This window comes from Hyperolius riggenbachi, chromosome 3 (assembly GCF_040937935.1).
Source record: "Hyperolius riggenbachi isolate aHypRig1 chromosome 3, aHypRig1.pri, whole genome shotgun sequence".
Lineage (NCBI taxonomy): Eukaryota > Metazoa > Chordata > Amphibia > Anura > Hyperoliidae > Hyperolius > Hyperolius riggenbachi.
This window is the reverse complement of record NC_090648.1, coordinates 352007513-352024141: the sequence shown is the minus strand read 5'-3', so window position 1 is coordinate 352024141 and position 16629 is coordinate 352007513. Positions and strand designations below refer to the sequence as shown.

The 16629-nt window shown below is 44.0% G+C and overlaps 1 protein-coding gene across 1 annotated transcript in view; it reads right to left on the bottom strand.

The window, feature by feature from the left end:
* LOC137563950 (protein FAM193B-like) overlaps positions 1–16233 on the bottom strand; it is a 51955-nt gene extending 35722 nt beyond the window's left edge. Inside the window, 2 exon segments of the mRNA XM_068277074.1 lie at positions 1635–1874; positions 15972–16233. Coding sequence (XP_068133175.1) covers positions 1635–1874; positions 15972–16112 — 381 coding nt within the window. The 5' untranslated portion in view covers positions 16113–16233.
* Between the last annotated feature and the right edge of the window lie 396 nt (positions 16234–16629).

The following is a 16629-nucleotide window of genomic DNA, read 5'->3' as shown; positions in this document are numbered from 1 at the left end:
TGAAATAATGCTACAGAGTGTGTTTTTCACTATGAAATGAGAAAATACAAGTATTTTTAATAGTAAAAATCAATCTCATTAGCTCAGGAAACTTATATTCCCATTCACCAATTAGTGCTGCATCAGATAGTGCCAGAAATGTGCACAGGAGCAAGCCCAATCCTGCACAGCACTGCTTCTGTTACAAGACGTATATCTACTGACCTGTGGCTTAGATGAAGTCCCAGAGGATGTATATCTACTGACCTGTGGACGAAGTGGTTAAGAAAGTGGGCTCCCTCCTTCACATACACACCACTGCAAAGAAATGATATTCACTCCTTGCATACTTTTTATTTGAGGATCCATGGGAAACTAAGCAGCTTTACAACCTCTGCAGCTACAGCTATATACACATGCTGGTTTGAACTCTGCCATGGTGGACAATGAAGACTGCCTTGCCTGAGAATTTTAAAGAAACCAGTGTGTACAGCAGCTGCATGACGTATGCCATTCATTGTCCTCCACAGCAACATAGTGACATCTGTGCAGTGCCAATGCAGTACAGTCGCACAAGGATCGAGTACCGATCCCTGCTGGGCGACAAATGCCTTGATGTGTAGGCGGGTTATGCAATGTGCAGAAAAAGAAAAAAAGTTTGGATTTATGCATAGGCTGAGACTCTGAAAGCTGTCACCCTAAAACAAAAATTCTCTGAGTGTGTGTTGTACTGGTCATTTTTTGTAGAATTGTTATCCTTTTGAATGAGACTACTAGTGGTTGCTTTTATAATCTCTCAGCAAAGGTCTTCAAAGCATAATGAAATTTGCCTTGCAACTAACAGAAACCCAAAGCTCCTCCCACTGCAAAACTGGTCACATCAAGTATGACATTAAAAGGTTCTGCTAGCCGGAGTGAGAACCCCAATCTACAGAGAGAAAAAAAATTCACAAAAAGCAAACAATGAAAATAACCAAAGGGTGGACCTAAAAATAAAAATGGAAGCTCAATTGCCATCAAGTGTGTAATGCAAATCATTTTCATGAATTAAGATATGGCTTAACTGTCTTGCTATGCAACATGGGGGTCCGTTTCCACTATTGCGTTGCGGAATCGCCGGCGAATCACCGCAGGCGAAATCGCGTGCGGGTGCAATTCCGCATGCGTTTTTTGCCGCGATTTCGCATAGGTTAGGGTAATGCGATTTTAACGATGTCACTGCCTGTGTGAATTAACATGGGTACCTATGCAAAATCGCATGCAAATTCACTGCAAAAACGCATGAGGAAAACGCATGCGATTTCCCTGTTAAATATATTGTGTGCGATTCGCCTGCATTCCACACGCAAGCGATTTCTGAGGGCTCTGCCGTGCAGAAAAATCCTGCACAGAAAAACGCACAGCAAAACTGACAAGTGGAAACAGGCCCATCCACTTGTATCGGCTGTGCGAATCTGCATGCGGGCAACGCATGCGGATTTGCGATAGTGGAAACGGGCCCTTAAAAGATAAAGCCTCTCCCCAATAAGCAAATAGCAAAGCGTAATAAAGCAAAAAGCACAAATAATTGTAGAAGTATGGCGCCCTGAATAGCAGGAAGCCTTCTGCTCATACAATGAAAAAAACAAAAAAAAAAACATGGCTAGGATACGCACTGCTAACGGTTGCTCTGGCAATGCCTGCCTCTCCTCTTCCTCCACGCTCTTCCGGCAACTCTGGCAGATCCATATCGGCATTTCCCCCAAGAGGTTCTGCGCCAAGGAAGGCATGAAAGAAGTGGGAATCTCATCCATAGAGAGCACCCCATTGTGAGAAGATGAACCCAACCAATCTTTCCTTTCCCGGTGACACAAAAGGCAAAACGTTTGTACAAACTCACTGGAAGAGGGCAACACCTACAATAAAGCACAAGAGCAATGGATGTCAAGACAGGAACAACCACAGGTGACAACAGGTGTTAAATTGTCTAAGTGGCCATGTCTCTACAAACTGGTTGCTTACATTTTGGGCAGCTATAACGTGGTCTAATGTGGTACAGGATAAAATCAGGGTGGAAAAATTAAAATGTAGAATTTAGGAGCTTTCATTTGTACCTGAGATGGTGCAGTATCTATATTTGACTGGGGCTTCCTCCAGCCCCATGATTGCCGTGGGTGGACCGATGTCCACCGCTGAAGTCTCCCATGAAAAGCTGATAGTTTGGCCAGTCACACTTTTCTGCGCATGCACAACAGCAAGACAGAGGAGCATACTTGGTCGGGCATGTGCAGCCCAACTGGCCAAAATTATCGGCGCTTTCTACAGGATAATGGGAGTGGCCGGGGAAGACAGCAAGGGAGCCCATGGTACTGGAGGAAGTCTCATGTAAGTATAAATACCAGGGCTGTGGAGTCGGAGTCGTGGAGTCGGGGCAATTTTGGGTGCCTGGAGTCGGGAAAAAATGCACCGACTCCTAATGAATTTAAACTGTAATTAAAATAGAAAACATGATAAAATGTTCTATTTCTCAGATAATAGTCATCATAAATAATTTATACATACAGTAATAGCTGTGCTTAGTCCACAAAAATGAAATCAACCAATCAAAATGAGTTACTTGTGCTGCTTCAATAAAGCAGTCCCCGTATTTTTAAAGTCAGATATACACATCTGATTGTGACTGTATATATGTTGTGTACACAGGAATCTCATATATATATATATATGAAATAACATCTATGCAGTAAGTATAAAGCCTGATGTGTAGCCATGCCACTAACAGAGATGGTCAATGAGATGGAAATAATTCTGCGGTGATTCTGATTTATGCAAATGTACGCACTCTTTGCTCATGAAATCAAATAATTTGATATGTTAAAATTTGGTTTGGTGACTACGAATTAAATGGTACCTGAGAAGGATGAAAAAGAAAAGTATTATACATACCTGGGGCTTCTTCCAGCCCCCTTCAGGCTAATCAGTCCCTTGCTGTCTACCTCCACCACCTGGATCTTCTGTTATGAATCCTGGTAATTCAGCCAGTCAGCGCAGTCCGGCCGCATGCCGCTTCCACAGCCAGGAGCGTTCTGCACCTGCGCAACAGTGCTGCGCAGGTGTAGTACGCTTCCGGCGGCGGAGTGTGTGCATGCGCACTACGCCAAACTGGCTCAAGTACCTGGACTCATAGCAGAAGATTCAGGTGGCGGAGGAGGACAGCGAGGAACTGATTAGCCTGAAGGGGGCTGGAGGAAGCCCCAGGTATGTATAAAACTTGAATTACATCTGTCTCAGGTTTACTTTGTTACACAGTAGTACTATACTCTACATATGCACTCTCCACAGAGCTTCAGGGAATCCACTGAGAATGTTGTGCACATTGAACACAGAGGTGTTGTCTATCACCCATAAACCTGGTTCAGATTGTGCATGAAGAATGTGTAATAGAGGAAGAATCCCCTCATTCTCCTGCAGAGTACCTGCACATCACTCTTACATGTACCCAGAGTTACATTGCCTAGGACCCGATAGATGTTCTTTGTTCTGGCCTGTACCTTTTACAAGTACTTTTACCAAGGACTAGTTTTAGTCTATGACTAAAGGGAATAAATATGACTGTCTCCATATCCTTCTCACTTCAGTTGTCTTTTAAAATTCCTAAGCGTTGGCAGTTAAGAGACAAATTTCATGTTACATACTTTCAATCAACAAGATTGTAATATGCAAATTAGAGCAGTCGGAGTCGAGGAGTCTGAGTCTGTGGAATCCTAAACTGAGGAGTCGGAGTCGGTGGATTTTTGTACCGACTCCACAGCCCTGATAAATACTGCTGCTATCTGCATCTCAGGTTTTCTTCAAGAAATCAGTTACTTTAACCATTAAGAGCTAGCGGAAATTTTTTTTTTAGAAGCCCTGGGCACCTGGCTCCTGGGTCAGGTGCAGCATTGGTCTGCTTTTTAACTCCTCCGGTAGAAACCTACAATATTGTATTGACATATAAAAGCAAACACACAGTCCGCACGCATATCTTCCTACACACACACACCAGATGTATGATCTCTTGTGTACACCACAGACACTCCGGATGATCTTACTGTGTACACCACACAGTCTGGATGTATGCTCTTCCTGCGTACATAGCTGGGAACACACAATAAACTTCTTTTGAAAATGAAAGATCAAATAACTGAAGATAATCTTTGTTATAAATTTTATATATATATATATATATATATATATATATATATATATATATATATATATATATATATATATATATATATATATATATATATATATATATATATATATAAATGTTTTATTTATATATTTTTATTTTCACTATCTTTGGAGGTCTTTTATAAACTGTCTCTCAATCTTTCAGATTCATCCCAGTGGATCAGATCTGCAGACAATGGTTCCTTAAACAAGGTGTGTATGCAGAATTTAATTGTGTTGTAAAAAAGACAGACTACAAAAGCGCCTCAGTTCTTTTGCATGAACTGATTTTTTTTATGTGTACAAAATCTTTAGAACGAGTAGTCTTTTGCTTTGTACACACTGTGCAAATTCCTCTCAAATAGATGGGTTGAAATTTGACAGGTCCGATTGATTTCCCGATCACCTCTATCCAAAAATCGGGGGGAGGGGAACAAATTGGAAATACTTGATTCAACCAGTCTGACGGGAAAGTGCATGGTGTGTACCAGGCATTAACCTTCCTGACAAACCTCTGTGGCACATTGATTCCTCAACTTCAAAATACTTCTCGTGTGTACCTCACAGAGGCACTTGGCATCGTACCAGACCTGTTTTTTGTATATGCTCCATCTTATTGCCTGAGGAAGCAGGTCACTACTGTGAAACACGTATTTTACTGGAGTATGTAAATAAATTGTTTTGCTGAAAATTGAAAGGCATTTTCTTGCGTCTGCCCAGAGGTGGTAAGTCCACCACTACCTCCTCATTTTTAAACGTTTTAGATCTTTTAATCTTCTAGCACCTCTGTATCCATACTACGTTATACACAGCCACCCTCGGTGTAGGGGTGTTACCCCTTTTTTTCCTTGATCTACAGAGGTGTCCCTCTGTTTCTTTTGCAAGAACCCCATCGATTAACCTACATGCACATGTTATGCATGCCTTCATGTAAGCAAGATGAAATATTAGTTTGGCACCCATCCTTGCAGTGTAGGAGTTGAAAGAATTGCCTTTTGCTCAGCAATAGGGTTGCTCAGTAAGATGAAAATAATGAGTTGACGCAGGATTTTGTAAATTATGTATGCAGCTCTATGCAGTTTGAAACCGTACCAAATTCCACCTTGACTTTAGGCAGTTGTCCATTTATGCCCACAGCTGGCCCAACTCCTCACATCATTTACTACAAGGTCAATTTAAAAGTAAACATTGGGTCCATTATTTATTTCCAAGTTTCCTTAAAGGGAACCTTGACAAAAAAAAAAAGTTAAGTTTCACTTACCTGGGGCATCTACCAGCCCCCTGCAGCCATCCTGTGCCCTCGCAGTCACTCACAGCTAGGGATGATCACAGATATTCAAATTATTCAGAGTTGATGTAAATCTATGCAAATTCTTATGCATATATATGCAGCTTGAGGCTGGTTTCCCAGTGGGACGTTAAAGTCTCACGTTACAGCAGCCAGTAACGCAGTCTAACTCACAGCACTGTAAAATCAATTGTGCTGTTCACAGTGCACACGTTGCGTTAGATAGTAACGCAGCACGTTTAAACAAAGTGCTGCATGCTGTACGTTATACTGGGCTAAGCAGCGTTCGACTGCTTGCACATGCTCAGTAATGTTGGAGGAGGAGGTCTCCCCTCCCCCTCCGCAGCCAGCCACATGGCTAATTAATATTCACTGCACTGCAGAGACTTGTGGTAGGACTGTAGTGTTGTCCGGATCATGAACGAATCGTTCATTTGATCCGGATCTTTTTTGTGAGTCAAATCATCCGGATCACCACAATGAAAGATTCGGTTCACAGTGGATGTCTGTCTGGAAGAAACAGGAACATACAGAATGTACAGTGCAGGGAAAGTCCTGTCCTGCTAGTCATTTCACCCATTCAGCTTACCTAGTAAAATGATTCAAATGATTCGGTTCAAAGATCCGTACTTCCTATCACTAACCTGGAGCAGGGATGCTGTCACGAGTAGATTAGAGTGGCCTAAGCACTCGAACTCGTGATTCAAATGAGCAATAATTAATGCAGGTGAGGAGCGGGACATAAGGGGTTATTTACCCATAAGGCTGCGTGCTCCCTGCGCTCCAAATAGGATCCATACGTGTCCTATTCATCGCATTACAAGCCTCGCTGCAGGCACTTCTTCCGGCTTGAAGGAGGAAGTGCCCGCAGTGCCTGCAGCGAGGCTTGTAGCGCAAAGAATAGGACGCGTGTGGATCCTATTTGGAGCGCAGGGAACACGCAGCCTTATGGGTAAATAACCCCTTATGTCCCGCTCCACACCTGCATTAATTATTGCTCATTTGAATCACGAGTTCGAGTGCTTAGGCCACTCGAATCTACTCGTGACAGCATCCCTGACCTGGAGCGGCTGCTTTGAGAGCTGCATAACGCAGCTCAATCTGACATCCAACTTCAACACCACCATAACGCCCCTTAAAACGCAACATCTTGGTGTGTAAGTAGCCTGAAAATGGACCAATCAATTTAAACCTGGGTTTAAACGGTTTGGTCCGTTTTCAAACTGCATACATTTGCATAAAAATTTGCATAATTTCAGATTTGCATCTCGATCATCCCTACTCACAGCTCCTCTGGTCCCCGCCACCAGCTAGTTTTGTTTTTGCCGACTGGGCGGGCCACCACGCGTACCTTTGCAGGCATTCCCACTGGTGCAGGAAGCTATCGCGGACATTAACAAATTTTTACTCATTGCAGCTTCAACGAGTAAAAAATGTATGCGTTAATGTCCGCGATAGCTTCCTGAACCAGCGGGAATGCATGCAAAGGTACGGTAAGGTGTGGCAGGCCTCCGAGTTGGCAAAAACGAAACTAGCTGGCGGCAGGGACCCGAAGAGCCGTGAGTGACTGTGGGCACAGGATGGCTGGTAGATGCCCCAGGTAAGTGAAACTCACTATATATTTAAGGTTCCCTTCTGTTAACATGAATCGCAAGTGTTAAAAATTAGTGCCATTATCTATCCAATTAAGCCAGTCAGTCAAATTCAACCTGATAGCCTGTATAGTAAATAGAAGGCAAAACAGCTGGAAAACAGTGAGAGAAGGTTTCTGATTAAGTTTTAGTGCTGAAAAGTTCAAAAAAGTAATAACTTCTGTGTTTTGAAACTGAATGAAACTAATTTTACATCAGACTGTCATGGTTGCTGTTTTAAAAACTCATCTTAAAGAGGAACTCCAGTGAAAATAATGAACTGTAATAAAAAGTGCTTAATTTTTACAATAATTATGTATAAATGATTTAGTCAGTGTTTGCCCATTGTAAAATCTTTCCTCCCCGATTTACATTCTGACATCACATGGTGACATTTTTACTGCTGGCAGGTGATGTCAGTGGAAGGAGACACTGCTTGCTTTTTTGGAAGTTGTAAACAGCTGTTATTTCCCAGAATGCAACAAGGTTACCAGTCAGGACCTGAGAGCTGTAATGAGCTGACATAACTGTGGGAGGGGTTTCACTACAAAATCAGCCATACAGAGCCCCCTGAATATCCGTTTGAGAAAAGGAAAAGATTTCTCATGGGAAAGGGGGCATCAGCTACTGATTGGGATGAAATTCAATTCTTAGTTACGGTTTCTGTTTAAACTTGAAAATAATCATAGGAGACTTGTGTTACTAATGTTCCATTTACTAGTAGTAATACATACACAATGAATTAACTCCTAAGTTTATCTTCACTCCAGGTCAGCTTTAACAGTCCAACCCTTGTATTAGATTACTTTAGCAGGAGATCCATTAGGCCCGGGGCCCACTAGCAGTGATTTTGAAGCATTTGCGGACCACCAGCAATTGGCAAAAGTGCTATAACATTGGAACCCAATGAGGATTACTCAGCTGCAGCTCCGTAATCGCAAAGTGCTGCCTTAAAAGGACTCCGCTTAAAAATTAAAAAGCTTTTATACATACCTGGGGTTTCCTCCAGCCCCATACGCTCGGATCGCTCCCACGCTGCCATCCTCCGCTGCCCGCTACACTGTCTAGACACAATTGACGCACATTTCCCAACAGATGGCACAAATTGCGTATCAGTTACAGGAGGGTAAATCCAAAATAAGGGATTTGTAATCCTTGGCCTAAAAAGCAACAAGCCGAAATATACACAACCTATTAGCTTCCTAACCCCATAGCATAAAAAAGTATTTGAGGTATTATAGGTTTTAGAAGAAATATTCACCAGAATAAGAAATGGGGGGGGAAAAAAATCACACATGCGCACTATAAAATACAGCTCTAATCACTGACTGAATATCATTATCACCCTAAAACAGCAAACATTTGAAATCTTCAGAGATTACAGCAATAATAACTTCAAGAATTTGAGTCCAAATGTTATGCTGGGTACACACAATGAGATTTCCCGCTGGATCGATCAATTATTTCATGTTTAGTATGCAAAATCGACGGCTGTATCGATCAATTATTTCATGTTTAGTATGCAAAATCGACGGCTGTATCGATCGAAAATTTCGGAAATGATCGATCCCGCGGATCGAGCGGGAAATCCCATTGTGTGTACCCAACATTAGGTCAATAAGGTTTCTGATACAGTACTTTACCAGACCTATGCTATACTTGGTAAATTAAAAACCATAGAATGTCAAGAAAAGTTACATAAGGGATACACAATCTGTTCACTGCATCATAAATTATACACAAGAAAAAAAAAATCTTAACCAAATGTCACAAGAATGCACATATGCTAATTAATCTATTGTGATTAGTCCAAACAAAGGGAACTGTTTATATAGTTGTCCATTGCAGTGGCGTACGTACAGTGATGTGAAAAACTATTTGCCCCATTCCTGATTTCTTATTCTTTTGCATGTTTGTCACACTTAAATGTTTCTGCTCTTCAAAAACTGTTAACTATTAATCAAAGGTAGCATAATTGAACACAAAATGCAGTTTTAAATAATGGTTTTTATTATTTAGTGAGAAAAATAAACTCCAAATCTACATGGCCCTGTGTGAAAAAGTGATTGCCCCCCTTGTTAAAAAATAACTTAACTGTGGTTTATCACACCTGAGTTCAATTTCTGTAGTCACCCCCAGGCCTGATTACTGCCACACCTGTTTCAATCAAGAAATCACTTAAATAGGAGCTGACACAGAGAAGTAGACCAAAAGCACCTCAAAAGCTAGACATCATGCCAAGATCCAAAGAAATTCAGGAACAAATGAGAAAAAAGTAATTGAGATCTATCAGTCTGGTAAAGGTTATAAAGCCATTTCTAAAGCTTTGGGACTCCAGCGAACCACAGTGAGAGCCATTATCCACAAATGGCAAAAACATGGAACAGTGATGAACCTTCCCAGGAGTGGCCGGCCGGCCGACCAAAATTACCCCAAAAGCGCAGAGAAAACTCATCCGAGAGGCCACAAAAGACCCCAGGACAACATCTAAAGAACTGCAGGCCTCACTTGCCTCAATTAAGGTCAGTGTTCACGATTCCACCATGAGAAAGAGACTGGGCAAAAACGGCCTGCATGGCAGATATCCAAGGCGCAAACCACTTTTAAGCAAAAAGAACATTAAGGCTCGTCTCAATTTTGCTAAAAAAAAACCCCATCTCAATGATTGCCAAGACTTTTGGGAAAATACTGTGTGGACTGACGAGACAAAAGTTGAACTTTTTGGAAGGTGCGTGTCCCGTTACATCTGGCGTAGAAGTAACAGCATTTCAGCAAAAGAACATCATACCAACAGTAAAATATGGTGGTGGTAGTGTGATGGTCTGGGGTTGTTTTGCTGCCTCAGGACCTGGAAGGCTTGCTGTGATAGATGGAACCATGAATTCTACTGTCTACCAAAAAATCCTGAAGGAGAATGTCCCGCCATCTGTTCGTCAACTCAAGCTGAAGCGAACTTGGGTGCTGCAGCAGGACAATGACCCAAAATACACCAGCAAATCCACCTCTGAATGGCTGAAGAAAAACAAAATGAAGACTTTGGAGTGGCCTAGTCAAAGTCCTAACCTGAATCCTATTGAGAGGATGTGGCATGACCTCACAAAGGCAGTTCATGCTAGAAAACCCTCAAATAAAGCTGAATTACAACAATTCTGCAAAGATGAGTAGGCCAAAATTTCTCCAGAGCTCTGTAAAAGACTCGTTGCAAGTTATAACAAACGCTTGATTGCAGTTATTGCTGCTAAGGATGGCCCAACCAGTTATTAGGTTCAGGGGGCAATTTCTTTTTCACACAGGGCCATGTAGGTTTTTAGTTTTTTTTCTTACTAATAAAAACCCTCATTTAAAACTGCATTTTGTGTTCAATTATGTTATCTTTGACTAATAGTTAACGGTTTTTGATGAACAGAAACATTTATGTGTGACAAACATGCAAAAGAATAAGAAATCAGGAAGGGGGCAAATGTGGACGACGAGGCAGGGCGGCAGTTCTACAGGTTGTGAATCGAATTCATGCTGAAATCTGTTCAAAATCTGTGTGCAGTGTATGGGCAGCCATTAGACCCCTCTCTGATCAGATCCGATCAAAGAGGGATCTATCTGTTGGTCGATCTGGTGACAATCAGTGTATGGCAGCCTTTAGTATGCCGCTGGTGAGCTGGGCACAGGGTGAGCCGAATGACTGCTCACCCTGCTGCTGCTGTAATTCCCAGCGGCATTAAATACTATTGCCCCTCTGAGTCATAGCAACTTGGAGGGAGAAGTAATTCTGGGTCCAGCGATCACCGGAATGCCCAATTTACCATCGGGCGTGATGCGTACTACAGAACTAGTGCGATAGAGGCACGCCCTACTTACAACTCACTCTAGTTACATTTCAGAGATACAAAGTTGTCTTCATGTGCAAAATATACAATACTGTTTATTACATATTTTGTTAAATGTTACAGTACAGAGCTGCGCAGATGTGACATGACGCAGCTATTGGCTGTCGCTCAGCCATATTGATCCGCCTGTAGTATCGCTGGCCATGCTGTACACATGCCTGATTATTGGCAGAGGTTACTGGTGGCTCAGCTGACTTTAATCTAGCATGTGTATGGGCCTTAGTGGTCTTGAAGCTCATTCCAGCAATGTGCAGGTCTACAATTTTGTGCCATACACGCTTCAATAGCTCTTTGTTTTTGCCCATGGTGTTGGAGAGGTTGAAATGGAAGGAACTGATTCTATGGACAGGTGCTTCTAGGTCCCATTCACACTTGAAAAAGGCAAACTACTAACGCTAGTGTTTTGCGCGGGTGATTATCGCAGTATAATTATTGTACAAATCCACATTTGATGAGAGATCGCGATTAGCGATTCTATAGCATGCTAATCGCGATTGCTCCTGAATCGCCCAAAATGCTGCATGTAACGCGTTTGTGATTGCCACTAATTGTGAAACACCCGCGATCGGCGGCAATCGCAGCAGTGAGATCACTGCCATAGTTACTTTTGCACTAGCGCTTTAGCGGCAAACGGCAGCTAATCGCCAAGTGTGAATGGGCCCTTATACACATGAGTTATGATCAGAAGCATTTGTAATTTATTGCAACGTGTGCCACACGTGCACATGGCCAATCTGTGGGAGCCAGAAGTATGAGCTGTAATGCATCAAAATACTTCACTCAATGACATGGAATTGGAGGGAGGGACACACCCAAAATCACAATGGCATGCCAGTGCAATTGAGTTTGCAATTTTTGGTGTGAAAAGGTACATCACCAGTAGCCCCCCTCCTCCCCCTCCAACAATGGAGGTAAACAACTACTTGAAAAAAGGGGATTACAGTAAATCACCAGTAGAACAAATGGTACTTATCCGTTAGCTGGGCGCATCCGGCAGGTGGCGCTAATTACTATTCCCCCTCCAGGCCGACATGGATAGTAGGGAAAGATGTAACTCTGGTGGAGTTTTGTCGCCACCTGCCGGATGCGCCCGGCTAACGGATAAGTACCGAACAAATATTTGCTCTTCTCCATAAGAATGAATAGGACCAAATGTAAATTATGCACAGGACCAAATGTAAATTCAACACAGGTTGTGCTTTACCAGCAATCACATTTTATGTCACACTTTAATGCTGGGAACACACTATGCAAATTCCCGACCGAACCATGGGAATTGTGCAATTATTTCCGACATGTCCGATCAGTTTTCGATCGAGTTTGCAAAGTTATTGGAACAAAAACTACATTTGCCTTCTTGAAAAAATAAGGATTTTGCAAAGATTCAGCTCCCAAGATACATTACTGCTGAATATGCAAATCCTGCATTTCTGCCCCTAAAAGGACCATATCCAGAAATGCTGGTGTATATTGGGCCTATAATTTATGAGCTATAGGCTCACTGTACATCAGCATTCCTGTCCCTTGCCAAATAGGTTCAGAGGGTCCCAAGTGTCGGAACGGCGAGTTTGAGGGAGAAGGGGGAAGTTGCCTTTCCCATTGGGAATTCGCGTTGGTTAAGGGCTCTAACCAATGAGATCCTTCTTGCCAAGAATTATCTTTGGACAAAAAGGAATGGGCGAAAGTTTGAGGCTAGGTTTACAGCGGTCAGTTGCATAACACGTGCTATAATAACTGAACTGCAATAGAGACTGGACATAGACATCAACTCCCCTCGCGGTAATCCCGAGCTGAGTGTTAGGAGCTAGAAGCAGCAAGCCTGATCTCAGCTCGGGCTGGCTGAAAACGCGGCTCCCATTGGGGGTCCAGCGCGCGATCAGCGTGATCCAGGCTTCTCTCCCCGGCCACCGGGATCCCCTTAACCTCATTCTTGCTCCAGGATCCCAGTGGCCAATCAGGATGGCAGAGTGGCGTGACAAGTGGACGTGAACTTTTGCACAGGGCAGACGGAAAACAGAGAAATGTGTCCTGTATGTATATAGAATTTAGCCTGCCTAAACCCCCATCTGGACCCCTCGATCTGCTGCACAGGACAGAAGGTAAACAGAGAAATGCTGCCTGCATGCATGTCAAGAGTTTAGGCCTGTCTAATTCCTCCTCATTTGGCTCTAATCACAAGTTGTAATTTGATCTCTCCCCTTTGTCACCTGACTGCCATGGCAGATAAGCTCATTTGAAAGCACAGGATGTTAATATAGCCATTTCATTCCCAACTGCTTCTGCCTCACTGTTACAGATTTTTGCCTGAATTTTGGCTACTCTGTTTGCAGCCTGCACCGACCTCTGCCCGGATTTTGCCAACTCTCTGCCTGCCGCCTGCACTGACCTCTGCCTGGGTTTTGACTACTCAGCCTGCCGCCTAAGACTGATAGTAAAGGGAATAAAGTCCAAAAGAAATCACGCTTCTACTGCCCCGATTGTGATATCGCCCTCTGTGCCATTCCGTTTCAAAAATATACCACACGCAGGTGTATTAGGTACTGTATATATGTACATACTGTATAGTCTGGTGCCTTTTTGTACAGTTTCACTATTTAAAGGGATACTGTAGGGGGGGGGGGGGTCAGGGGAAAATGAGTTGAACTTACCCTGGGCTTCTAATGGTCCCCCGCAGACATCCTGTGCCCGCACAGCCACTCACCGATGCTCCGGTCCCCGCCTCCGGTTCACTTCTAGAATTTCAGACTTTAACGTCTGAAAACCACTGCGCCTGTGTTGCCATGTCCTCGCTCCCGCTAATGTCACCAGGAGTGTATTGCGCAGGCCCAGTATGGTCTGTGTCTACGCAGAACGCTCCTGGTGACATCAGCGGGAGCGAGGACATGGCAACACAGGCGCAGTGGTTTTCAGACTTTAAAGTCTGAAATTCTAGAAGTGAACCGGAGGCGGGGCCGTAGCATCGGTGAGTGGCTGTGCGGGCACAGGATGTCTGCGGGGGACCATTAGAAGCCCCGGGTAAGTTCAACTCATTTTCCCCCGACCCCCTACAGTATCCCTTTAAGGTCATTTATAAATGTAATTATTTTAACTTTTTTTAATAAATATATTTGTATCCAATCAGGCCATACCCCTTCCATCGTTTATTTCAAAGGGTTTCTTTCTATTTCAACAATTGTGTTCCAGACTTCTTTATACACAGGATGTCTACCAGGCCTTTATTCTGATATATTTTGGCGAGTTAAAGGAGTTGTCAGGGGAAATAAAGCAAAATGAATGGTACTTACCGTGGGCTTCCTCCAGCCCCCAGGACCTCCCTCGTCGCAGCTCTGCCCGAAGCAGTTTGCTGGAGCTCCGACCCGGTCCCCGGCGATTACGTCAGAGCGACCTGGAGGTCGCTCTGTACTGCGCCATCGGCGCTGTCAATCAACGCCACGTGGGCCGGAGCGGACTGCGCAGGCGCAGTAGTTCTGCGCTAATAGCGCAGGATGCTATTGCGGGAGGGAACACGAAGAAAGCTACTCGTTGCCCATGGTTTGCAGGCGCAGTTGCCATCGATTTACAAGTCGACGGTGCAGTGATACTGAAAGTAGCTGGCAGCTGGAGAAGCGTGGCGGACTGGCGCAGACAGGAAGGCTGCAAGGGGCTGGCAGATGCGCCAGATAAGTGAAACACTATTTTTATTTCAGGTGCTTTAACCAGCCAGAATACCTGCTTACAGATTGTGCAAAAGTATAAATTCTGAGAAATCGTTTTTTTCCACCTAAAAAAAGCCCCAAACAAACCAGGCCTATGGGGTCGGAGGTTTCATAACCTGAGGAGTCTCAGTCAGATGATTTTTGTACAGAATCCACAGCCCTGGTAAGTATTAGACTAAATAGAGTCAGAGCCATTTTGGGTACCCGGAGTCAAAGGTTCCCTAAACTGAGGCGTCTGATTCAGAAGATTCTTGTACAGACTCCACAGCCCTGAAAAAAACTGATTGACAATAAAAACTACCCCTCAAGTTTGGGAAAAAAAAAAAAAAACTTCCTACACAGGGCTATGCTTGCTTTACACATTACGGCCTCATCTCCACCTGTGTTTCTGATTTCGTTTTCAGCAACGCACAGTGATGCAATTTGCAAGGACATCAGCAATAGCAGTGACTTTTCCACCCATGCTTGGCGATTCAGTGTGGAACCGCAACACATGGTTGCATCATGTGCAAACGTGTCTGATTCAATTTATTATAACAAGTTATGATCAGATCTGAGAGAACTCATGGAGCAGTATGAGATCAGTTTAGTCAGGTGATAGATATGCAAGTCTCTGATTTGCTAGTCATGATCATGCGCTAAAGACAGATGTGATCACAGCAAATCAGCGCTTTCAATTCTATCAGCTACCAAACAAATCACATGCTTCTCCATGAATTCTCCTGTCACTAATGACAAATGGAATCACTATTGCATCCCAGAGAATCGCTTATCACCTCAGGTGCCATGCATTGGGACGACAACCTGAGTTGCAGGCAGCATTAAAGTGGAGACGAGGCCGTACAAGCTGAACACTCTATTTCCATCTCTGGGAGGGTGTGCAGCAGGGTTATGCAAGGACTTGTGTACAATGAACAACCATAAAAAGGTAGAGAGGTACTTAGATGCTGTGGAGCTTATCCCCTCCAGAAAAGGTATGCAGTGAAGACTGTAGGACAGGAAGAGTGGCAGGAGGATGCAGCTGCAAAGGTGATGGTGGGTAGGTGAGTTTCCCCATCTAGAGTGGTACAGGTAACCAGCAAGCTCATGGTGAACCAGAACTCAGAGTGGTACAGGAGGCAGTTCTCACACATGAGGGGCTGTGTATGGGGAAGGACAGTACCAGTCTATGTGCAGAGAGGAGAGGTGGACGCCTGCCTCCTGGACAGGTGTGCAATGAGACATGACAGACCGGGGAGAAGGACTACATACCCCCGTCTACTATAGCGGATGACAGACACCTAGGGGGTGTGGCACATACCTGTCCTTTCCCCACATCTTCCAGCCTCTCTCTGGCATCTGTCTCTGCTCCATCAGAAGTAGGAGAGCCCTTTCCCGGCCTCTGCTGGCCCACTACACGTTCCTTGCGGGTGTTTGCCTGCTTGTTCCTCCTCCTGGTCATTGCTTGATCGTCTGCACTATTCCTTCAATTCAACCAGCTGGCCCCGACACCGCAAATATCTCCCCCAAAGTCGACAGCCCAGTCCTGGACGCTTTGGACAGGACAACAGCCAATATGGCGGCCTGCTGGAGACAATTGCCACGCCCCTTGCCAACAGGGTAAAGGTTACAGCGCAGCGGGCATCTAGTGTGAACCCGAGGCTTCGAACGCCATATTACCTGCTGGCAATTTCCTAGAACGCATTGCAGAGACCGGCATAAAATAGCGGCGCCATGTTTACTCAGGGCAAATGCAGCGAAGCTATACCATCGGACGAATGGCTAATCTGAATGCCTTTTAAAAGATGAGGAGGAGCGACAGAAGGCTGTGGCAAACCCCTGTGGGGTGGGCTGGTTTCACCAAGCGCGCCGGGCAAGACGTGAACTGCTAAGTTAGAGCTCAGCCAGACAGAAAAGGAAATACTCTATTGAAATTACAAGTCTGCCAGAATTTAGTATTACTTTAAAACCAATTGGTA